General features: G+C 44.2%; 2 protein-coding genes, 1 long non-coding RNA gene and 1 pseudogene across 3 annotated transcripts in view; 3 read left to right on the plus strand and 1 right to left on the minus strand.

Annotated features, from left to right (window-relative positions):
• LOC125314641 (putative disease resistance protein RGA4) overlaps positions 1–23,984 on the plus strand; it is a 233,081-nt gene that overhangs the window by 53,035 nt on the left and 156,062 nt on the right. The gene's annotated exons all lie outside the window — the stretch shown is intronic.
• LOC125316571 overlaps positions 1–23,984 on the plus strand; it is a 110,954-nt pseudogene that overhangs the window by 13,693 nt on the left and 73,277 nt on the right.
• On the plus strand, positions 5,323–22,334 carry LOC125316662. Its single transcript, XR_007199760.1, has 3 exons — positions 5,323–5,333; positions 6,213–6,217; positions 22,130–22,334. It is a non-coding gene; the product is annotated as an uncharacterized LOC125316662 (long non-coding RNA).
• LOC115730334 (1-aminocyclopropane-1-carboxylate oxidase homolog) lies at positions 15,788–20,024 on the minus strand. Its single transcript, XM_048285231.1, has 2 exons — positions 19,657–20,024; positions 15,788–16,053 (listed from the first exon to the last, which is right to left on the minus strand). Exons 1-2 carry the CDS (start codon positions 19,852–19,854, stop codon positions 15,997–15,999), a joined length of 255 nt encoding a protein of 84 aa, XP_048141188.1. The 5' UTR covers positions 19,855–20,024; the 3' UTR covers positions 15,788–15,996.

Genomic DNA, 23,984 nt, shown 5'->3' on the forward strand with positions numbered 1-23,984 from the left:
GATGATTACTCTCGGTTCACTTGGATTTTTCTGATGAAAAATAAATCTGAAGTGCCTAATCACTTTCATCGCTTCCGTTCTTTTATCGAAAATTTGTGCAATAGCAAGATTAAATTCCTACAAACTGATGGGGGAGGTGAATATAACAGTAATTCATTCAAAAAATATTTACGTGAAAATGGTATTATTCAACGCTTTTCTTGTCTAGACACCCCATCTCAAAATGGTTTGTCAGAACGCAAAATCGGACATTTAGTCGAAATGTCTCAAACCTTATTAATCCATGCTCATATGCCTCCTTCATATTGGGTCGATGCTCTTCTCACTACAGTTTACACTATTAATCGGCTTCCCACTCCTATCTTATCTAATATTTCCCCCTTTCATTGTTTATTTGGGTTCCAGTTTGATTATTCATTCATTCGAATTTTTGGTAGTGCTTGTTATCCTTTTCTTCCATCCCGTGTCTCCCATAAACTTGCACCTCATTCTATGCCATGTGTATTTCTTGGTTATGCGTCAAATCACAAAGGCTATCGTTGCCTTGATCGGTCAAGTGGTCATGTCTTTATCGGTCGTCATGTTCGGTTTGATAAGGAGAATTTTTCCTTTTCACAAAGTTCTTCAACTCTTCGTTCCGTAAATACTTCTTCCAATTCAATTCATTCACTTATTTTTTCCTCCAATCAATCTATTCTTCCTTCTACCTCCTTTGGGCATCAAGCTCCTCCTCCGACTCTCTCAACTTCTCTAGCCCAACCTCTAAATAAATCTCTCTCCTCCTCTCAACCTACCCCATCTAGTTCCAATTGTTTTTCACCTCCACTAACCCTCCTTTCTAACCCACTCTCTGTGTCCCAGCCTAACTCTACTTCCGACCAGATTCCTCCTACATCAGATTCACAAATCCTTTCTACGTCTCTAGCTAGCTCCTCTACTTCTGCATCTTCTCTTCCTACTCATCCTATACAAACTTGTGCTAAATCCGGAATATCTAAACCCAGAAATTTTTTTAATCTCTCTAATTCTTTTCATGAAGAGACACCGACTTGCTATTTTAAGGCCATTCTTGACTCACGTTGGAAAGCAGCCATGGCAGATGAATTTAATGCCTTGGTCACTAATCACACATGGGATCTTGTAGCACCCGACCCTTCTAAGAACTTAGTCGGTTGTAAATGGGTTTTTAAAATTAAGGAACAATCCGATGGAACTATTGAACGCTTCAAAGCTCGTCTAGTTGCACAAGGATTTAAGCAACAGCGAGGATTGGATTATGAAGAGATTTTTAGCCCTGTCATTAAACCAGCTACAATTCGGGTTGTTCTCTCTCTTGCTATTTCATCGGGATGGGCCGTATGTCGACTTGATGTTAAGAATGCTTTCTTGCACGGCATTCTTTGTGAGGAAGTTTACATGCGCCAACCTCCTGGTTTCTCTAATACCGAATATCCGAATCACGTGTGTCGTCTCCGGAAAGACATTTATGGTTTGAAGCAAGCTCCACGTGCATGGTTTCTTCGCTTCAGCAGTTTTTTATTATCATTGGGTTTCATGACGAGCAAGGCCGATCCCTCGTTATTTGTCTATACTTATTCTCGGGGTCGTCTATATCTTCTGCTGTATGTTGATAATATCATTGTTACTGGTGATATTGCTCATTTATTACAATCTTTGATTACTCGACTCTCACAAGAATTTGCTATGAAGGATCTTGGACCACTTCTGTGACACCCACCCCCTCCCCACCAACTCTCTCTTTTTCTCTCTCTCTCTCCCCCTCTTTTTTTATTCCTTTGTCTACCACTTGCCCCCCCCATGTGCTTCCTTTCTTCTTCTTCTTATTCTTCTTCTTCTCCTTTTTGCGACCAGACCACTCCCCTCCTCCCGTTCTTCTTCCTTCTTCTTCCTTCTTCTTCCTTTCCTCCTCTGGTTTTTGTGCGACGCCCCCCACCAAGAACCGAAGCTGCAGCTGCTTCGCCCGGCCAACTCCATCGCCGCGCCACTTCGTCACCCACTAGCCACCACCGCAGCTCCGCCTTGCGTCGCTGCCGTTGCCAACCCAACCCCGATCCGTGAGCCACCGTCACCTCGCATCCCCGGCGCCCGAGGCCGTAGCTCGTCGCCTCGTCACCCTCGTCTCTCTTCCGAGCCAACCTCCACCGCACCTCGACCTCGCGTCGCCGCCACTCCGGCCCGAGACCAGCCCCGCGGCGCGCGACCTCACCCCGAGCCGTGGTCTTCCCGAGCCGCACCCACCCGAGATCTCAACCCGACGCCGACCCGAGCCCCTTCACCTCGGCCTCCTTTGATCCTTGCCCGAGACCCACTGAATCTGGGTGTTCCGCGGCCGAAATCGCAGCTTCGCCGTAGTCCCGAGAGCGTGGAGACGAATTTTCCGTTCGGGTGAACAGTGCGTGAACAGTACTACGTGAACAGTAACGGGTGAACAGTGATCTGTGAACACTACCTAGTGAATAGTGATTCACCGGTCATGAACAGTAACCGGCATGAATAGTGCCACCGGCCGGGCGTGAACAGTGTCGACAGAATAGTACCTCGCGCGAACAGTGTTTCGGGTGTGAACAGTAACAGGTGTGAACAGTACTCCGGCAGTGAACAGTGATTTTCGACGCCGGTCCCAAAGTTCGTGCCGAGGAATTTTCAAGATTCTCCGATCGTCGTTGGGCCGGGCCGAGTTCGTATCGCCGTCGCTCGAGTTGAGACTGCCCGAGCTATTAAATTTGTGAGTTGACCCTAATCCTTGGTTAGGGCGCTAATTGCGCCTAGAATTAGTTAGCTAGTCGGTAGGGAATTTAGGTAGGTTTGATTATGGTCGGATTAGTTAGAAACCCGGTTTAGGGTAAATGGCCATAATCGATTAAATTAGAATTGTCTGTGGCTAATTGTTGTTAAATGAATTTGACTATATGTTGTGATTTGATCGCGAGCGAGCGATAGGTTAAAGACGAGCGATCGATTGGCAATTATAAATCGAATTGGCTAATTAATGACTCTGGCACGAAATTGAGCCTTTATGTGGCCTAATCGAATTGGTTAATTCGTGTTGAATTGATGACTTTGTTTGGGCGGATCGCCGTGTTGAAATGTTGATTTGAGTACTCTAAGTGCTCGTTGAGTGATTTTGTGTTTGTTTGGGAATTAATTGTCCCGTGTGACTTTGCAGGTGTCTATTTGGCGTCTGCATATGCATATGACCGTGTGCAAGATCAAAGACATATTTTAGCATGAAAATGGCCTTGGGCCGAGTCTTTGAGCACGTCCGTGTGAGCATCCGGCCTAAATCAAAGAGAATAAATTGATTGATGTGTCGGGTGTCTTGTATGGTCATATAAAGGAACGATGATGGGTTTTCCTGGCAAGTTCGTCTGTACTCATAGTACACACCGTACCATTTTTATGGAACCACACGACTTGCCAGAAGCACGATAATTCATGCCCCGTATGGTACGTACGGTTTTAAGGGATTATCGGATGCCGGTCGCAGCTTGTGATGGACCGACGCCCCGTATAGGGATGCCTACTTGCCGTGCCGTGCAGAGTGCACTGGATACACCGCTTGTAGTAGCCGTTGCCGAGAGGGAAAAGGAACGTAGCCCGGTCCTGCCGGAAGAATGCGGGAGCGCATTATTTGTGAGAGTCGATCACGCCGGTCGCGTAGATCCTCATCACCGTGGCGCCGAGGGCGCGATCATCGTTAATAAATGGACTTGTGTGGTGTCCGGTGCACGCTTGTGAGTGTGATGCGTGTTCAGTTGGTGGTTTGATATGGCTGTTGAGTGGAGTCAAGCATTGCATTATGTGTGGGTGAAGGCCGGTACGTATGCATGTGGGTGATTATTGTGATGTGATATGATTGTTGGATTTATGGTTATATCGTGGTGTTATAATCCTCGTGGTTAGGATGTTTTAGGCGAATCGGTGTCCTAACCGAGCTTAGGCTTGATTCACCGAGATTTATATCTCACCCCGTTGTGGGAACCATTTTTCGGGTCCCAAGTGATGGAGCTTTATGGATACCAAGGCCAGGTTATGAGGGTAGTCTTTTGGAGTAGATGAGAAGTAAACCTTATCCGACCTAGTAACCTTTTGAGGTATTAGTGAGCTCCACCGAAGTATGGGGTTGTATGTATTTTCGTAGCTCGGTAAGGTTAAGACTCATCTACTGTCCGTGAATCGTGGATGTTACTTTTGACTATTTTCCTTGGTATGTATCTCCTACTATGCTATCCCCGCTTGTTTATATGTTGTTTGGAAGTAAATCGTTTCCGCATGCGTATATATATGAAAGGTCGATAACGCGCCTGGGACGTTATCCTTCGTGACCTCGTAGCGGTTTGGTAGGGATGTCGCGGGCTCGAGAGTCGGGGCGTGACATCCCCGCCCAAGGTGGTATCAGAGCAAGGTCAGGCTGATCCATCCGGTCATTGGCCCGGAGTGATAAGGTGCGTTGGGAAATTGGGATAGTTAGTAGGACCGTAAGCGCTGTGCATGTGATTGTTATCGTGTTCCAGCTTGTTGGGGCTGTCTTCTTATTGCGTTTGCTATGGGGTGGGCGGGACTCCGTATTTTCCTGCAAAGATGAGCAAACGCGGTGGAAGAGCACCCCAAGTTAGGAATGTTAGATCGAATCCAGCTATGCTCGTAGGACGGGATCCGACGATCGCTGGAACCTTGGGAGGTGAAAGGGCATCCCGAGTCGGACCTGTCGGGCGGGATCCGAGGATTGATGGGATCCTCGAGGCACCGGGATCCATTGGAAATCTAATGGGGCAGCTAGTAAGGAACCAAAATACTGCTGCCGCCGCTGAAGTACCACTAGGGAATGTGCCAGTTGGAGCGGCGATTGATGGACGCCGAGCACAAAAGTTGGTTGAACAGTTCCTTAAGCTGAAGCCGCCTAAGTTTGCGGGAAGCGGAGATCCGGAGGCTGCTACCTCTTGGATAGAGGAGCTGGAAAAAGCGTTCGCCCTACTAAGGTGTACGGATGAAGATAAGGTCACTCGGGCTGTTTATCCGTTGCGGGACAATACAAGTTCGTGGTGGAGAGCCACTAAGGACGGGGTCTTTCCGAATGGTATAACCCCGATATGGGATACTTTCGTGGGAGCGTTCAAAGGGAAGTACTTTTCGAATACTACAAGGGAACAAAAGATGGCAGAGTTCCTTCGCTTGCGCCGTAACCAATCGTCAGTGGATAAGTATGAGGCAAGATTTGCTGAACTGTCAAAGTATGCCCCAAGAATGATAGAGGACCCCGTGGATAGGACAAGAAGATTCCGGGATGGACTAAAACCAGAAATCAAGAGTGTGTTGGTGCCGCTCAATTTGAAAGACTATGATGATCCGTATGAGAGGGCGCAGATGATGGAACGTGATTTGGCTGAAAGGGCCGCCGCATCTAGATCGCGATTTGCGCCCTCAAATCGATTAGATAGACGGCAAGGCAAGAGGCCGATGCCTAGTGGTAGGCATTACATTCCACCCAATCGCCGAGGGGTGATTAACAAGTCGACACACAACCCCATCGGTGAGTGTCGTTTTTGTAAGCAGAGGCATGGAACAGCTCCGTGCCCTTTCGGGATGCGAGCTTGCTTTGTATGTGGCCAGCGGGGTCACCAAGTGATGGACTGCCCGCGAAAGCAGCAAAATAGGTCGCTGGGAGGCCAACTTAGCGTAAATGCGCCACAGAATTTCCAATAAAGACCTCGGGCGCAAGGACGGATATTCGTTGTCACCCGGGAGGAGGCGAAGGATTCGCCGACCGTCACGTATACGGTCCTCTTGCACAACCATGTCGTATATGCTTTGTTTGATCCGGGTGCTACACACTCGGTTGTGGCTGCTAAATTTGTTGGGTTGGCTAGATTGAAATTGTTGTCCTTGGACGTTGTATTTAAGATTTCTACGCCTTTAAAGGATAGCGTAGTTACTGCTGTAAGCTAGCTAAACCGTAAGCTGGTCATAGATGGTCATAAGGGTAAGATAGACCCGACCGTGCTAGAAATGTTTGACTTTGATCCGAGTGTTGGAATGGATGGGTTGACAAGGCAAAAAGGCATAGTGGATTGTAGTCGTAAGGTTGTACAATTTAACCCGCCTAGTGGAGGTAGCTTTGAGTTTGTTAGAGGTCGAGGTGGGACCTCGATGCTGTTGGTTTCATCTTTGGAAGCGATACGCTTGTTGGAAAGTAGAGGTCAAGGATACCTGGCGACGATAGTAGTAATGTGATTGAGGCTTGCAAGGAAGTGAATAGAAGCAGAGAGCTTTAAGTGTGGATTTGAGTGGTGAATATGTTTGAGGTTTAATGATTTACTTATGAACGATAGGTTAAGATCGAAATGACATATCAATGGCTTTGGATGTGAAGTTTGAGGATTGATTTTGGTGGATCATAGGCTTGAAATTATGTTGGTTCCTAATTGTTTTAGATATCGATTGTTATGAAAAGACCCTAATTAATGGTTGATGTGAGGTTTAGGAAGCAAGCAAGAAACGCTTGGACAAAGGTTCGGATGGATTAGATGATCATAATATTGACTTGTCAACGACCAAACCCGATGATATACCATAGTGATTAACAATAGATTGGGTGATAAGTTGGGAAGGCGAGGATCTAGACTTAAATCGTTGAAGTTTGGTGGTTAGCTTGTTGGAATAATTGGGGTGATTAATTAGGGATTATATAAGTTGGGAAGGCGAGGATCTAGACTTAAATCGTTGAAGTTTGGTGGTTAGCCTGTTGGAATGATTGGGGTGATTAATTAGGGATTATAAGTCTGAATCTGTGCGGCATTTTGGTGGTGAACCTATTGGGAAAGATCATGGTGACCGATAATTGTGGATTATAGGTCTGAATTGATGTGGCACATTGATGACTTAGGTTGTGGATTTTATTGGCGATACTGATTAACGAGAAAGTAGTCACTTGGACTAGCATGCAATGTAATTGAATGTATACGAGAGTTATTTGGACCGTGACATGAGGTCATAGATTGATCTTAGGAAATGGATCTCCGAGAAGTATCGGTCGCTTGTGGAGTTAGAAAGTTCGAAATGATAAGGATTGAAGTGAAAATACTTTTGAGAGTGCATAACATTGTGTCTTGAGTGTCATATGAAAGATTGTGAGTAGGTGGAGAAGCCACGATTGAGTGATACCTTATTAGTAAAGGTCGGGTTGTACCTCCGAGAGTAGGTCGGAAAGGGCCTCCGATGTGTGAATAGGATAAGCTTGAAATGATTGGAGACCCTACGAGCTAGTTGATTAGCGACCCAACATTGTCATGGGGAAGTGTATAACATTTGATGACTGTAACCAATGGAACCATAGGCAAACAGACGGAACGAAGGATTGTAGAGACAAATAATAAAGGTTCGATCTGGCAAGTTATGAGTGGGTGATATAGTGGGGATTGCCGATCAAGTCTTTAAGTTACTAAGATCGGTGATGACCTAGAATAAGGTTAAGATTGTGAGATGTGGCAATTAAAGAAAGGCACGTGATCAGAGTGCGCATCGGAAGCATAGAGGGGACACATAGTTTCTGAAAATAATGACCATGAGAGTCTTGCTTTGGATAAGGCAAAAAATTTGTCAGAAGCCCATTGTAGTAGCTATAGTATTAATCGTGTTAGCAAAAAGATGTATCAGAATTTGAGATAACATTTTTGGTGGAATGGTATGAAGGGTGATATAGCTAAGCGTGTAGCGAAGTGCCCGACGTGCCGGCAAGTTAAGGCGCAGATCTGTAAACCTGGTGGATTGCTGCAACCACTAGAAATTCCAGAGTGGAAATGGGAGCATATCACAATGGATTTTGTTATGGGACTGCCAAGAAGTCAGAGAGGCAATGATTCCATTTGGGTTGTGGTAGACAGATTGACGAAGTCTGCTCATTTTATTACCGTGCGAAAAGACTTCACTTTGGACGGGTATGCTGACTTGTATGTGCAACATATAGTACGATCGCATAGAGTGCCGGTGACGATCACTTCGGATCGTGATCCCAAATTCACTACCACATTTTGGAAGAGCTTACAGAATACATTGAGGACAAAACTGCAATTCAAGACAGCCTATCATCCACAGACAGATTGCTAGTCCGAAAGGACGATTCGGACGCTTGAAGACATGCCGAGAGCTTGCGTTTTGGATTTTAAGGGTAGTTGGGAAGAGCAGTTGCATTTGGTTGAATTCGCCTACAATAATAGTTTTCAGCAGAGTATCAAAATGGCGCCATTCGAAGCATTGTATGGCAGAGCGTGCGGGACGCCGGTTTGTTGGGATGAAGTAGGCGAAAGAAAAATCACCGGTCCCGAGTTAGTACAAGAGTCTATGGAAGCTGTCAAGATTATCAGAGACAGATCGAGGACCGCTCGTAGTCGTCAGAAGAGTTATGCAGATAGGAGGCGCAGGCCTCTTGAATTCCAAGTGGGCGATCATGTTTTTCTGAAGGTGTCGCCTATGAGAGGGACATCCCGTTTTGGCAAAAAGGGAAAGTTGAGCCCCGGGTATGTTGGGCCTTTTGAGATTTTGGAGCGGATTGGAAATCTCGCATATCGTCTTGCGTTACCGCCAAGATCGGCTCGAGTGCATAATGTATTCCACGTGTCTATGTTAAGAAAGTATGAACCAGACCCCGCTCATGTGCTAAGTTATGAAGAAATCGAGCTAGATGAGCGAGCCGCGTACGTGGAACGGCCGGTCGGGATCGTGGATAGGAAAGTACAAGTGCTCCGGAGTAAGACGATTCCGCTAGTCAAAGTGGTTTGGCAACACCACGGAACCGAAGGAGCTACATAGGAGAACGAAGAAGTTATGTTAAGTAGCTATCCGTATCTTTTTGAGGAGTCGTGATCGTCTTGTAATTTCGGGGACGAAATTTCCTAAGGTGGGGAGAGTTGTGACACCCACCCCCTCCCCACCAACTCTCTCTTTTTCTCTCTCTCTCTCCCCCTCTTTTTTTATTCCTTTGTCCGCCACTTGCCCCCCCCCATGTGCTTCCTTTCTTCTTCTTCTTATTCTTCTTCTTCTCCTTTTTGCGACCAGACCACTCCCCTCCTCCCGTTCTTCTTCCTTCTTCTTCCTTCTTCTTCCTTTCCTCCTCTGGTTTTTGTGCGACGCCCCCCACCAAGAACCGAAGCTGCAGCTGCTTCGCCCGGCCAACTCCATCGCCGCGCCACTTCGTCACCCACTAGCCACCACCGCAGCTCCGCCTTGCGTCGCCGCCGTTGCCAACCCAACCCCGATCCGTGAGCCACCGTCACCTCGCATCCCCGGCGCCCGAGGCCGTAGCTCGTCGCCTCGTCACCCTCGTCTCTCTTCCGAGCCAACCTCCACCGCACCTCGACCTCGCGTCGCCGCCACTCCGGCCCGAGACCAGCCCCGCGGCGCGCGACCTCACCCCGAGCCGTGGTCTTCCCGAGCCGCACCCACCCGAGATCTCAACCCGACGCCGACCCGAGCCCCTTCACCTCGGCCTCCTTTGATCCTTGCCCGAGACCCACCGAATCCGGGTGTTCCGCGGCCGAAATCGCAGCCTTCGCCGTAGTCCCGAGAGCGTGGAGACGAATTTTCCGTTCGGGTGAACAGTGCGTGAACAAGACTACGTGAACAAGAACGGTGAACAGTGATCTCGTGAACACTACCTAGTGAACAGTGATTCACCGGTCATGAACAAGAACCGGCATGAATAGTGCCACCGGCCGGGCGTGAACAAAGTGTCGACTGAACGGTACCTCGCGAACAAGTGTTTCGGGTGTGAACAAGTAACAGTGTGAACAGTACTCCGGCGGTGAACAGTGATTTTCGACGCCGGTCCCAAAGTTCGTGCCGAGGAATTTTCAAGATTCTCCGATCGTCGTTGGGCCGGGCCGAGTTCGTATCGCCGTCGCTCGAGTTGAGACCGCCCGAGCTATTAAATTTGTGAGTTGACCCTAATCCTTGGTTAGGGCGCTAATTGCGCCTAGAATTAGTTAGCTAGTCGGTAGGGAATTTAGGTAGGTTTGATTATGGTCGGATTAGTTAGAAACCCGGTTTAGGGTAAATGGCCATAATCGATTAAATTAGAATTGTCTGTGGCTAATTGTTGTTAAATGAATTTGACTATATGTTGTGATTTGATCGCGAGCGAGCGATAGGTTAAAGACGAGCGATCGATTGGCAATTATAAATCGAATTGGCTAATTAATGACTCTGGCACGAAATTGAGCCTTTATGTGGCCTAATCGAATTGGTTAATTCGTGTTGAATTGATGACTTTGTTTGGGCGGATCGCCGTGTTGAAATGTTGATTTGAGTACTCTAAGTGCTCGTTGAGTGATTTTGTGTTTGTTTGGGAATTAATTGTCCCGTGTGACTTTGCAGTGTCTATTTGGCAGTCTGCATATGCATATGACCGTGTGCAAGATCAAAGACATATTTTAGCATGAAAATGGCCTTGGGCCGAGTCTTTGAGCACGTCTGTGTGAGCATCCGGCCTAAATCAAAGAGAATAAATTGATTGATGTGTCGGGTGTCTTGTATGGTCATATAAAGGAACGATGATGGGTTTTCCTGGCAAGTTCGTCTGTACTCATAGTACACACCGTACCATTTTTATGGAACCACACGACTTGCCAGAAGCACGATAATTCATGCCCCGTATGGTACGTACGGTTTTAAGGGATTATCGGATGCCGGTCGCAGCTTGTGATGGACCGACGCCCCGTATAGGGATGCCTACTTGCCGTGCCGTGCAGAGTGCACTGGATACACCGCTTGTAGTAGCCGTTGCCGAGAGGGAAAAGGAACGTAGCCCGGTCTCGCCGGAAGAATGCGGGAGCGCATTATTTGTGAGAGTCGATCACGCCGGCCGCGTAGATCCTCATCACTGTGGCGCCGAGGGCGCGATCATCGTTAATAAATGGACTTGTGTGGTGTCCAGTGCACGCTTGTGAGTGTGATGCGTGTTCAGTTGGTGGTTTGATATGGCTGTTGAGTGGAGTCAAGCATTGCATTATGTGTGGGTGAAGGCCGGTACGTATGCATGTGGGTGATTATTGTGATGTGATATGATTGTTGGATTTATGGTTATATCGTGGTGTTATAATCCTCGTGGTTAGGATGTTTTAGGCGAATCGGTGTCCTAACCGAGCTTAGGCTTGATTCACTGAGATTTATATCTCACCCCGTTGTGGGAACCATTTTTCGGGTCCCAAGTGATGGAGCTTTATGGATACCAAGGCCAGGTTATGAGGGTAGTCTTTTGGAGTAGATGAGAAGTAAACCTTATCTGACCTAGTAACCTTTTGAGGTATTAGTGAGCTCCCCCGAAGTATGGGGTTGTATGTATTTCTGTAGCTCGGTAAGGTTAAGACTCATCTACTGTCCGGTAACTGTGGATGTTACTTTTGACTATTTTCCTTGGTATGTATCTCCTACTATGCTATCCCCGCTTGTTTATATGTTGTTTGGAAGTAAATCGTTTCCGCATGCGTATATATCCGAAAGGTCGATAACGCGCCCGGGACGTTATCCTTCGTGACCTCGTAGCGGTTTGGTAGGGATGTCGCGGGCTCGAGAGTCGGGGCGTGACAACTTCACTATTTTCTTGGCATTGAGGCTCATCACCGATCTAACGGTATGCTTTTATCTCAAGCTAAGTATGTTGATAGCCTTTTGCGCAAGTTTGACCTTGTTAAGGTAAAGCCTGTATCTACTCCCTTGGCATCGAAAACTCTGTTGTCTATTGATGATGGTGAGCTTCTCGCTTCTCCAATGCTATATCGACGGATGGTTGGTGCTTTACAGTATGTGTCCATGACTAAACCCGATATTAGTTTTGCTGTGAACTTGGTTAGCCAATTCATGCATCAACCCACATTACCTCATCTGCAAGCCGTCAAGCGTATATACCGATATTTAGCTGGCACATCTACACATGGATTACTCATTGAGCGATGTTCTCCCACTTTATTAACAGCTTATGCGGATGCAGACCGGGCCGGGTGTTCTGATACACGACGTTCCACATCAGGTTTTTGTGTATTTCTAGGCACTAATCTTGTTTCATGGAGTGCCAAGAAGCAACCCATTGTGGCTCGTTCTAGCACAAAGGCTGAGTATCGTGCTGTCGCTCATTGTGTTGCGGAGACCATTTGGATTCGGCATTTACTTCGTGAGCTTGAAGTACCACTTTCTACTCCTCTCACTGTTTATTGTGACAACATCTCTGCCACATATTTTGCACTCAATCTCGTATTTCATGTTCGCACTAAACACATTGAGTTGGATTTTCACTTTGTTCGAGAACGGGTTGCTTCCGGTGATCTACGTGTTCGCTACATGCCCTCTGCGGATCAGCTGGCCGACATATTTACAAAGGGGTTACCTAGTCTGCGTCATGCGCTATTGAGATCCAATCTCTCGGTTGTTACACCTACTTTGGATTGAGGGGGAGTATTAGCATGTAACTATATGTATATTGGGGTATTTCTGTAGTTGTATTTATTTATACCCTTATTGTAATTACTCACTCATATAAATACATATTATACAACCCTCGTTTGGGTTGAGCCACCATAAACACTCTGTCGTTATTTCTCTCTGACTCTAAACATCAACAAAGTTAAGTCCCTTGGGATGCAAATGTTTCACGGAAAATCAATAAAAATGATCGTTCATCCAATTTACATGAATGAATGGATGAAAAATATATTTTTGGTCAACGAATAACAAATAAAGTTCGAGCTTTTCGGGTCTATCCTCTCTTTTCTCTTTTAGTCCCTCTGTTTGGGGACCCCAGGAGTCTTTCACACTGCATAAAATTTGTACATGCTGCTCATCTTTTTATTTGTAAATTCCCTTTCCATTGGGCAGAATTCGATTTGGTCACGAGTTGCCGATTTTTTGTAGTCTACTTGTGTAGGGTTGGATCTATTTCGGATGTGGTCGCATTTTGCCACCTCTATATTCGGGGAGAGCAATTCGGATTTGGTATTTCTGTCATTCTAACAGTCAAGGGTGTAAATGAAGCCAATTGAGGGGTGGATTTAGCCAATTGAATGACTGGGTCCAAGAGCAGTGAGAGGAAAGGGTAACAATTATACATGTTGCATCCCCACGAAAGTGACTGGAATTCCAGAACAAGGCCAAGAAGCGACGGGCGATTTTGGCATGGCAAGTTCGTCTGACTTTGAAGATATGAGTTTGGCTTTTTCTACGCGTCGCCTGCCAAACGCCGGTGCATTGGAAAAGGGCATCTCGGAAGCGAACGGCTTCAAATGACAGTAAGCGATGAAGTTGAAGAAGAAATCAGAAAATTGCAAACAGCCTCATCATCTTTGACCACACAAGCTATGAGTTGGAATTTGTTATCCAATTTTTAGAAATTTCTGGCACAATAGACATTGATCCATTTTCTATAGAAATATAGAGGCTGCATTTGGTTCGACTTTGGAAATGAGCTCGGGGAAAATGCAAAGACCCTTAGCCCGAGGGGCTTTGAAAAAATGCGAATTGTGTTTGATAAAATATTTGTTGTAAAGTAATCATAAGTTAAGTAGTAAAAAAATTGTAAAGAACTTTTGGCTGTAATTTTTATTTTTGTATTAAAAAAATCAAACCGTTCTGCGAAAGGCTTAGGCCGCCGCCGGCCAGCGGGCTCGGCGCCATGTAGCTGAAGAAAGTGTCTCTCCGGTTCGCCACCGATGCCGTGTACAGGTCGAAATTGCTGTTGTACACCACCTTCCTCATTATGTCGCGCGTGTAGAACACCTTCTTTGCCTCATCGTCTTGCTCGTAGAACCTCCTCACCCCCTCCTTCATCTCCTCCATCACGGTCACCGGAACCCCGTGATTCACCACCCGGAAGAACCCCAGCGTCTCCGACGCGCGTCGCATTCTCTCGATCGCCTCCTTCCTCTTGGCCGGGTCTCGTTGGATTCCTCCTAGGTCGATGATCGGGACGCTGGGATTCTCGGAGTTTCCGCCCGATTTGGAGCTCTTTTCGGATGTCTCCTGCGGTCGGATGAAGATTCGGGGGATTTCGGTGATTCCGGCGTCGACAAGGCCTTTGACGCCGGCTTTCGAGTCGTCGAACGCTTTCAGCTCGCTCGTTCTGTCATAGCTCTGTTCGCCGGAGTCGGAGGCCAAATCAATGGTAGTCATTGTTCCACTCTCTCTCTCTCCCGCAATTCAATGTCACTGTGAATGTGAATTTGCTAGTTTGGATTATGAATTGAATGTTGTGGAGGCGTAGCAGCTATTTTTATAGCTGAGAGATGGAGAGGAGAACAATGATATCACATTAGGAGGATTTGACTCTATGAGGTCCATAAAATTGGAAGGAGAAAGTCTTACTTTATGAGCTACCACGTGCTGGGAAAATGACAATGCTGTTTAATAATGGCTGATTCTTTGGGGGACCAGGCGGCTAGTACACAAATTTTGCAATTTATGGAAAAGAAATCCGTTAGGATAGAGCTGAACATCGATGGATGACGGGACAATTTGATTTGTCGTAGCCTTGGATCAATCATTGCATCATCCTAATGTGATGCTCACTCGATTTGATCAATTAAGTTTTTGATATCGTCTTGTCGTAATGGAAACCTCTTGTTTCATAGAAAATCTAAGTGTACATAGGTTTTTGCTTTGTCGGCAATATACAAAAGTGGAATTCGAAGCTGAACCAAACAGAAATGTTGCCGAAAGTGCAATTTTTTCTCGTGGTAGATTAGTGTTTTAACTGTCGTACCGGTATTCAATACAGTTTCATCTAAAGATAGCATCTTTTATTTCCATTTAAGAGGGCATGCGTTAATCTTCCTCTCCCTCTGTTTTGTGTTTTTTTTTAGGTTCTGCTTTTGTTTGAAAAGCATCTTAGTTTTTGAGAGTTGTGTTGCTGCTATCAAATGAAGCACTATATGCGTAAGTTACCGAGCGATCTTGTTTTTTGGTTGTTTTACATAGATGAACCTACGGACAGAGTTTTATTTTCAAATACGAACTTGAAGAAAACCGTGTAAAAAAGTCGCCCCTCTGCTGACACCATGAAGAGAAATCCCATACCATGAATGTCCATTATCTCCTTATCTTCCTGTCTACAGCTTGAAATCGGGAAGGCCAGAAGTTCCATATACACCCTTGGAAATGTAATTGGTTGTGTAGTTTGGAAGTGTAGTCTCCTTGTAGATTGGTGGGTTTTCTGCTGATGTTAATTCCTTGATGGGTCCATACAGCCTCAATGATGGCTGAGGAGTGTGGCCGAAAAAGCACGCCACCGACACTCTCGGGCCGCTCTTGTTTGCCATGACTCGGTGCTGTGAAAAGTGCTAGGGCCCTCATAGACCGCTCCCGTGAGAAGTGCTGTACATAGATCTCTCTCGTTTAGACAATTTTGAATCTGTCAATGTGCGGCTAGCATGGTACAACCAAGTTTGAATCAAGTTTGGATTAGTCAAATAGTTCTGTTAGTATACTTGATGAGCAAGGCATTTATGGTAAATGCAGATTCATCCTACAAAGAAAAGTGCAGATTATGAAGACATTATGTTATTGCTACGGGGAAGATGCCATGGTAAATTCTCAAGAGCTCTTTAACTAGCTTAGCATATGAAAAAGTACAGCAATAAGGGCGAGAAGAGGATCGCAGTGTGTCAACCAATCAAAACACGGTTTCAGAGAAGCTCGGAAATGAACAATGATAGCTAGCCAAAGCTACTTACCTGCAAAAGATATCCGATGTTGATAACTAGTGCTCCAAGACTTAGAGGAACATCGATCCACTGGTTCTCATGAAGCACTTGAAGTCCTCCGATTTGATCTTGAAGGAGAATTGTGAGGAAGTCATTGTCTGAATGCTTTGTGACACCCAGGGTGAACTCGGGTTGGCGGCATGGTGGACACTAGTGGCAAATGATCGAGTGTCCCTTTCCACACTCGATGTCCTTCAAGTGATTTGGGTGGAGTCCGAGTGCTTCTGATAAGAGCTCAAACAGATGAGAGCCTAGTCTCATCACATGCTTTTAGTACTCCATCAGCATTTCTCTACCAGAAAATTTTCGATGCATCAGAAAACTGAACTGGAATTGCCTTAAAAGTATGGTCGGATGGATTCCCAGAGAACAACATAAAGTGTGTTGCTATTACGTATCAATTCGAGGGCAAAAGCTTGGTACTGCTATTGCTAGAATGCAAATAAAGGAAAATCATGTCCAATGTGAATTTAGAAGTGAAAGCGATCAATCGTTGAGGATCGCCTTACCGATCCATTTCGTTGATTGAGACTCGATGCAAGCTTATATGTCATGATGTGCAGTGGAACCTAGGCGAGAAGTATCAAATGCATTCAGCAGCAGCAATTGCTTTACCCGATCGAACGAAGGACGGGGCACTTGCATTTCCCGAGTGTTCAACCCCTATTCCCACTGTTTCAATGGCAAGGTACTTGAATAACTCAAGTTTCATACACTTGCTAGTTTAGCCCCCGATTAAAGGAGGGGGAAAAAAAAAAAGGCAATTGTCGCGACCTAAAAATCAGATTTTTAGGCTAATGGATTATCAGGCTAATTTAATGACCAACCTAATACGGGCTTTCCCAAGCCCTACCAATTCGCAACTTTGGTTAATTAGAATGATTTAGAATTCGGAGTCGCCACTAACCATTTTGGGTAGGTTGATTAGAAACCTAAATAAAAATAGCGGGAGGACTATTCTTATTTCTACAAACCAGAAATTGTGGATTTGGGGACTTGATTACATTAACTAATTAAAGCTAATGCCCTTTCGGTACCTTAAATCCATGAAAATCTAGATTTGACAACTTGATTGAGTTCACTTTAAAATTCAAAATGATGGAGTGGTTTTTTGGTGTTTTTACTTATTTAGATGAATGCAATGAATGTATGCTTGCAACGACAATGAATTTTACCCAAATAGCAATGCAATATGCTCATGCAAAAATGCAAGACAAACAATGTTATGCAAAGTTTAATTAACTAACTAGTAATGCAACTTTAGGTTAAATGGTTTAAACAAATGAACTAGTTTTAACTGGCCTAAAATGGATGGTCTAAACATGGCGCTACGTGACATACGAATGACACGATAAATATAATAAACAAAAACGTGAGCATGCAACACATGATATGTGACATTATATGATATGTAGATATGGAAAATGTTATTTTCAGAATATGGAAGACAACCAATGGGATAAACAAAAAAAAAAAATGAATGCATGGATGATATATGCTAATTTAAAAGAAAAAGAAAAAAGGAAAAAAAGAAAGAAAAAAAATGGATGATAAGCTTAGATGACATTCGAAGATGTGATGTAAGATATGACGTGAGCAGATTTTTTATTTTTGGCAGTATAATATGCATGAAACTAAAGATTATTCAAAGATATGCAATTGATTTTGAAAATGTGGAATGCAAGATGGGATACTCGAAAATATATGAAGTGAATTTGGCAAGATAAATGAAATAATGCAAGCATAGATATGCATGGAACGTGAGATATATGAAAAAATAACATGAAGATATGCATGAGATTTTTTGTAATTTTTTCGTAAATAAGATGAGATATGCATGAAATCACACAAGATGACAATGAACTGATTTTCGTTCCTTTTCTTTGAATTTTCGACCGGATTAAGGACATTTTGATTTGATTCTCTTAACCTAGATTTTCAAGATAAACTTAGTGAGATAAAGTTTTTAAGAAACTTTATCTTCCTAAAGATTTAATTAGACATGGTTTCTAAGAAACCATATCTCACTAAATTTTAGGAATTCTTTTAAGTCTATCGGGAAATTTAAAACGGACAAGATTCGTGTCAATCACAGAATATCAATCCAATTAGATAATTCAAGATAGCGATCTAGATCAAACCAAATCAAATCCTAATCTCTCATAATTTTCAAAAAAAAGGATATTCATAAATCTAAATTCGGCTTTTTGAAGATAGCGAATCGGATCTAAACGGCGATAGATCGGATTAACTAAATTCCCATCTTTAATAAGTTGGAAGGTCGTATCCGAACGGCGACGGACAAGTTTATCCAACTTAACATAGATGTTGCCTACTAGGAAATAAAATTTCCTAATTTAGATTTAGATTTTTTTTATTCTGAAAATATATCCAATGAATCCAATTAAACCCGATTTTCAAAGTCCATGATAAAAATTAGGGTTTTGATATGCAAAACTTGCTCCTTGAATTTTTTCCCGAAATTTTCAGTGTTCATGCCGAAGAATAGCAAGTAGACGGCCTTCAATCCATGCACAACAGCATCTAAAGCGAGTAAAATACTTACATTTATGCTCCCGCAAAGATCTGCATGGTTAGTGACCACAAACATGCAAAACAGCCTCGATTCGGACGAAACAACACATAAACAGAATAAACACAGCATGTGAACAGTGGCAAAACAGCTTGTTTTTCAACTCAAAGCGTCATCAAATCAAACCTACAAAAGTATAGAGAGATTACCTTGAATTGAGCCTGAAAATCTGCACTTTAAAGCTGTGAATTCGCCTGAAAATCACCTTGAAACAGTGCTGTCTCAAATGTTAATTTGCAGCAGAATTAACCTCTGGACAACAGCTAAAATGCTCCCCGAACAGCGAGCAAATAACAGTGAACAAAACGGGGCTGATCTGTGGACACAAGTAGGGAAAAAAAAAATCTATTCAGCGGTGATGTGCAGCAAACGGCGTTGGCCAGTAGCTCCACGTGAGACACCAAATCAAGGTGTTGAATTCGTCAAACAAACTCCCCTGGACTTTGATCGAGCTCTTGTGACCACGTTGGATCGAATCCCTTGGGTGGCTTGATGGAGAGAAAATTCTCTTCGTATCCTCTCTCTCAAAACGTGAACGTGGTCGGTATCTCAACATTCTGGCTTTTACGAACGTGTGGAACCCCCTTAAACCCTAGACATAACTGTGTATTTATAGAACAAAGGGTTGCACACAAGCGTAGGGTTTACCGACGACCGTTCGATTCAGAAACTCTTATTAGATATTGATCGTCGGATTGAAAATTCTAACTTTTGAGGAGTCCTATTTATTAAAAATAGTTAGAATTTTCGTCCAAATGAGGACTCCCACAAGTTGGACCAAAATCCTAGGCTTTTGTGGGCTCATTTTGTCATTCCGGACCCAATTGGACCTTAACTAATCAAATGGATAATTAATTTAGGCCTTTTTGCAATTTTAAGAGCTCAAACGGGCTGTTTTAAGTCCAAAATTATGATGAAAAATTCGGCATCCCCTCCGGGCCTCATTCGAAATTTGCAAACTAGTGCGGTCCAGCCGCCTATTAAATTAATCTCAATTGACCCGACATCCGACCCTAAATGCCATAACATGCTTTTGACTGACGGAAAATAAATGTGCTATGCATGATAAAATTATTTTTCTGAGAACCATTACTAATTCTCATTTTTATGAAATGATAAATTAAAATTAAAATTTAGGTGTCAACAGCAATTTAGTATTATACAGCGAAAAGCAGTTACCTTGCACCGATATGAACTACTGCAATTCTTCCACGAACTATCTTTGGTGATTCACTTTGCGAATTTGTTCATGAATTTGACCTTTACGAAAGGTGAAAAGTGCAAGAGAAGATATTGGCTCACTTGCAAGCTTCGGGCAACTCTTCGGGCTGGGGAGGGCTCTGGTCCCATGGAGCAAAATATACTGTCCCTCCAATCCGCTGCTGCCGAATTATAAAGGGCCATGTTGCTGTTGTATATGACCCTCTTCGTAATATCTCCGGTGTAGAATCCATTCTTGGCCTCGGTCTCCTGCTCGAACAACCCGCACGACCCCTCCATCACCTCCTCCTAGAGGCTCTCGGGGAACCCATTGTTGATCACCAAGAAGAAACCTCATTTTTCCAGTGCTTGCCCAATATTCCGCACCGCCTCGTGGTGACCGGCGGGGCCCACGTTCGTGCATCCTAGGTCGATCACTGGGATGTCCGCGCGATCGTCGCTGCAGGCCATGCTATCAAGCGGCCGGACGAAAATGCGGGGGACTTTGGCGATCACAGCGTCCATGAGGCCTTTGATCCCGGCCTCCGTCTCATTGAACGCTCTCAACTCGGTCGCTCGCTCGTTTTCGGGATCCGCACTAGTGACCATTGTGTGTGCTGTTACCAGGTATTACCGTACTTGAGCGAGTTGGGTCTTGATGAAGTTCACTTTACGTGGTTATTTAGTGATGATATTGGATATCCGTCATTGTTGATTTAGAGAAGAAGTCAAACACAAGGGACATGAAGGTTGTCGAGAAATGAGTTCTCTTTTAAGTGAAAGTTGCCCCAAGATTATATCAAACAAGCACTTGTTAACGTTTTCCTGGTTGCCTCACCTGTAAGTTAACCACTGTGGCCCATGAGACACGTGAAGAGGCCATAAATGTTTACTTGATCATTGGGACATTATATTTTATAAAATGAAGCGTGATGGAAAATAAAATATAGTTAATTGATTGTATACATGTATTAATTAAAAACCATAAGTAATTAATTACTTTCCTAACGAGAGAAAACCCAAAATTATTTCCTTCATTCCTTACAAGAGAGTTCTTTTTTCCACTTTTATGCAGAAACGTGATTGGTGCACTCTATATCGGAAGAGCTCATAAATTAATAACTAATTATATAGTGACTAATTAAAGTTGTAGCAATTCCAAAACTGGAATCCTATACGTGAAAGATCATGTAACATATTCCTATTTTTCACATATAAGTTAACCCTTGAGAAAAGAATTATAAACGCAAAAATCTAATCAATCAGCCCTATGTTAACTATCATGACGTTAAAGCAAATGTAAAATATCATCAATTTCAGCTGAAAAATTAAATTAAAATATTCACAATGTTGCAATACTTTTATTTATGTAGTATATTAAAAAAATTCTGGAAACATATGAATGTGTAACTGATATATTTGAGGCTACTTAGATATGCACCATCGCAGGATAATATTCGCCGGGTCCGGCGACCCCTGCCAACTATTCCCCCCACCTTGGCCTACCCTTCTCGGCGAGGGCAGGGCGGTAGCAAGGGCTACATATGAGCTTACTTGTTTATGAAGTTGCCGCCTTCCTCGAGTGGTCACCATGCTATTAATTCAGAGTGCAATCCACGAAATTTGTTTGGTTAAAATCTGATATGACACTAGCTTTTGAAAGAATATTGCTAGGAGTGTCCTGATATGTTAAATATTCCTTTTCAGGGTGGCATGCTTTGTTCGTAGGAATCCTTGATATTAGCTGAGATGCTCGGATGCATCGTATGGACTGGTTTCAGAGTGGAATCCATATTGGTAGCCGCAGGTAGTACAAGGACTCTTACACGCTATTCTTTTCCTCTGCTGCAAGTTATGCCATTTCATCTGGTGGATTAACTGAGGATGAAGTAACATTATGATGCCGTTGGACTTGCTATGTATTTGTGCCTGAAGTTGATCATCAGGCGCCACCCAACCATTGTCTCCCAACAAAAGCATCGGCTCTGCAACACACTTCTGAGCCCCAGCTTTTGCCTTTGGAAATGGCGGAAACAGTTCTCTTCAGCCTTGCCACTAACATACTGAAAAGCCTTGCATCCGAAATGGCGGAACTTGGAGGGTCCTTCGCTTCTCAGCAGATCCAGTTGCTCTGCACCGCACAGGATGAGCTCCAAAGCCTTAAGGGCACCGTCCGGCAATGGCATAACAACCAGGTCAACCTCTGGCCCAAGAGGCTCAAGGATGTGTTGTACGACGTCCAGGACTTGCTCAACGATGTCGCCACAGAAGATCTGAGGCGGAAGGTCACCCCCGGCAACGAGATGTCGAAAGCGGTACGGCTTTTCTTCTCTCAGTCGAATCAGCTCGCACACCGCGTCAAAGTGACTAATAAGATTAAGGAACTTAGGAAGAAACTGGATTGGATTAAAAATGATAGGACGTTCCATTTAGAGGAGCATCAGAGTGAGGAAACAACAGTCATTGGGAGAGGAAGGAAAACTGAAATTTTCGCGCCCGACAGAGCAATAATTGGCAGGGAAAACGACAGAAAAAAGATCAAACACCTATTGTTTGATTCCTCCTCTACCCGGAGTGTGTCAGTTGTTGCCATCGTTGGTAAAGGAGGTCTTGGAAAAACTGCACTTGCACGACTAGTGTACAACGATGGGGAGGTAAAAGAACATTTTGGGCTTAAGATGTGGGTGTGTGTGTCTGATGTCTTTGATGTGAATTCGATTATCAAAGATATTCTTAAATCTGCAAAAGTTGACTGTCAAGGGTATGATCATGATCAATTGCCGAGTCTTCTTCATGAGACTCTGAGTAGGAAGAAATACTTGCTTGTTTTGGATGACTTGTGGAATGAAGATCGGAATAAATGGTTGAAGCTTGGAGATTGGCTGGAGGGTGGTGAACGGGGAAGCAAGATACTTGTAACCACTTGTAGCCACACACAGTTGCGAAGGTCACGGATGCAAAATCGGTTATCCATGATCTTCCTGGCTTATCTAAAGATGAGTCGTGGAATTTATTCAAGAAAATGGCTTTTGGAGATGGGGTAGAATCATCAGACTCGGAACTGGAATGGATGGGTCTAGATATAGTTAAGAAATGCGCTGGGTTTCCCCTTGCCATTAGAACTATAGGAGGCCTTTTGTACGGCAAAAACAAAGATGAATGGCCCCGTTACAAGGTGCATGAACTTCCAGAAATTGATGAGGCTGATGATGGAATTATGCAAGTCCTCAAGTTCAGTTATGATCATCTCCGGTCATGCTTGAAACATTGTTTTGCATATTGCTCGTTGTTTCCGAAAGATTATGTCTACCGTAAAGAGAGGATGATACATTATTGGGTGGCACAAGACTTTATTGAGTCACGCAACGGGGAGGATAACCTTGAAGAGGTCGCTGGCAATTACTTGTCAGAACTACTATGTAGGTCATTCCTCGATGTTGCAAGCAAAGGCGACGATGGTGAGGTCCTAACTTTCAAGATGCATGATCTCATGCACGACCTTGCCCAAAAGTTGCTGGAGGTGAATGCAAGATCGTTAATTTTAATGAAGGAGTTAGTGATGGAGGAATTCGCCATGCGTCGTTTACTGTAGATACTTTCTCGGAAGAGAAAATGGTGTCCCTGCTCAAAACATCAAAATTGCGGACGTTTATCTTTTTGGGAGATGGATTCTCTACACTATACTACTGTCACAAAGTTCTCTCCGAGTGTAGACATTGTCGAGTGTTGGATTTTGGCAACACGGCTACTCCTCTCCCTCCTTCCTCCTTTGAAAAGTTGAAGCAGTTAAGGTTTCTTAATATTTCTAGAAACCACTTTATCCAGATTTTGCCGGATTCATTCACGGATTTGGTAAACTTGCAGATCCTTAGAATCTTTGAATGTACGAACCTTCATACATTTCCAAGAGATTTGAGGAAATTGGTCAACCTTAGATTCCTCCTCATTCATGGGTCTAAAACGAGAGACGTACCACCCTTGAGTGAACTCCCTTCCTTAAGGACGTTGATTCTTATGCGGTTGCATGCGTTGGAGTCCCTTCAACAATCTAAATCTACAGGCCTCTTCTTCCCATCTCTTGAGAGACTGTCCCTTATCAAGTGCAGCAAACTGAAAGGATGGCAAGGAATGGGAGCAGATCAAAAGCATCGGTCGTACCATTCGGGGTCATCCTTCCCAAAACTTCGGTCCGTGGAAGTATGGGGCTGTCCCCATTTGACTTTCCTGCCTCCATTCCCCCGGGTGGAATACTTGGACATAGATAGCACGAGAATGGTGGAACAACAATTGATGGCCAATCCAAATTACCCATCAGAAGCAGCAATGGGGTCCACATCCAACCCTTTCTCTAAATTAAGGCGTCTCCATCTTGCTAACGATGCGGATTTGGAGCCCTCTATGCTCGAGACTCTATTCCAATTGGCCGGTAA

Source organism: Rhodamnia argentea, chromosome 1, assembly GCF_020921035.1.
Source record: "Rhodamnia argentea isolate NSW1041297 chromosome 1, ASM2092103v1, whole genome shotgun sequence".
Lineage (NCBI taxonomy): Eukaryota > Viridiplantae > Streptophyta > Magnoliopsida > Myrtales > Myrtaceae > Rhodamnia > Rhodamnia argentea.

Coding starts and splice junctions, on each gene's coding strand:
- LOC115730334 (XM_048285231.1), bottom strand. CDS start 19,854: ATGGAGGGGTCGTGCGGGTTGTTCGAGCAGGAGACCGAGGCCAAGAAT. Junction 16,054..19,656: donor GAGTTGCCCGAAGCTTGCAA/GTGAGCCAATAT, acceptor ATTTTCTGGTAG/AGAAATGCTGATGGAGTACT.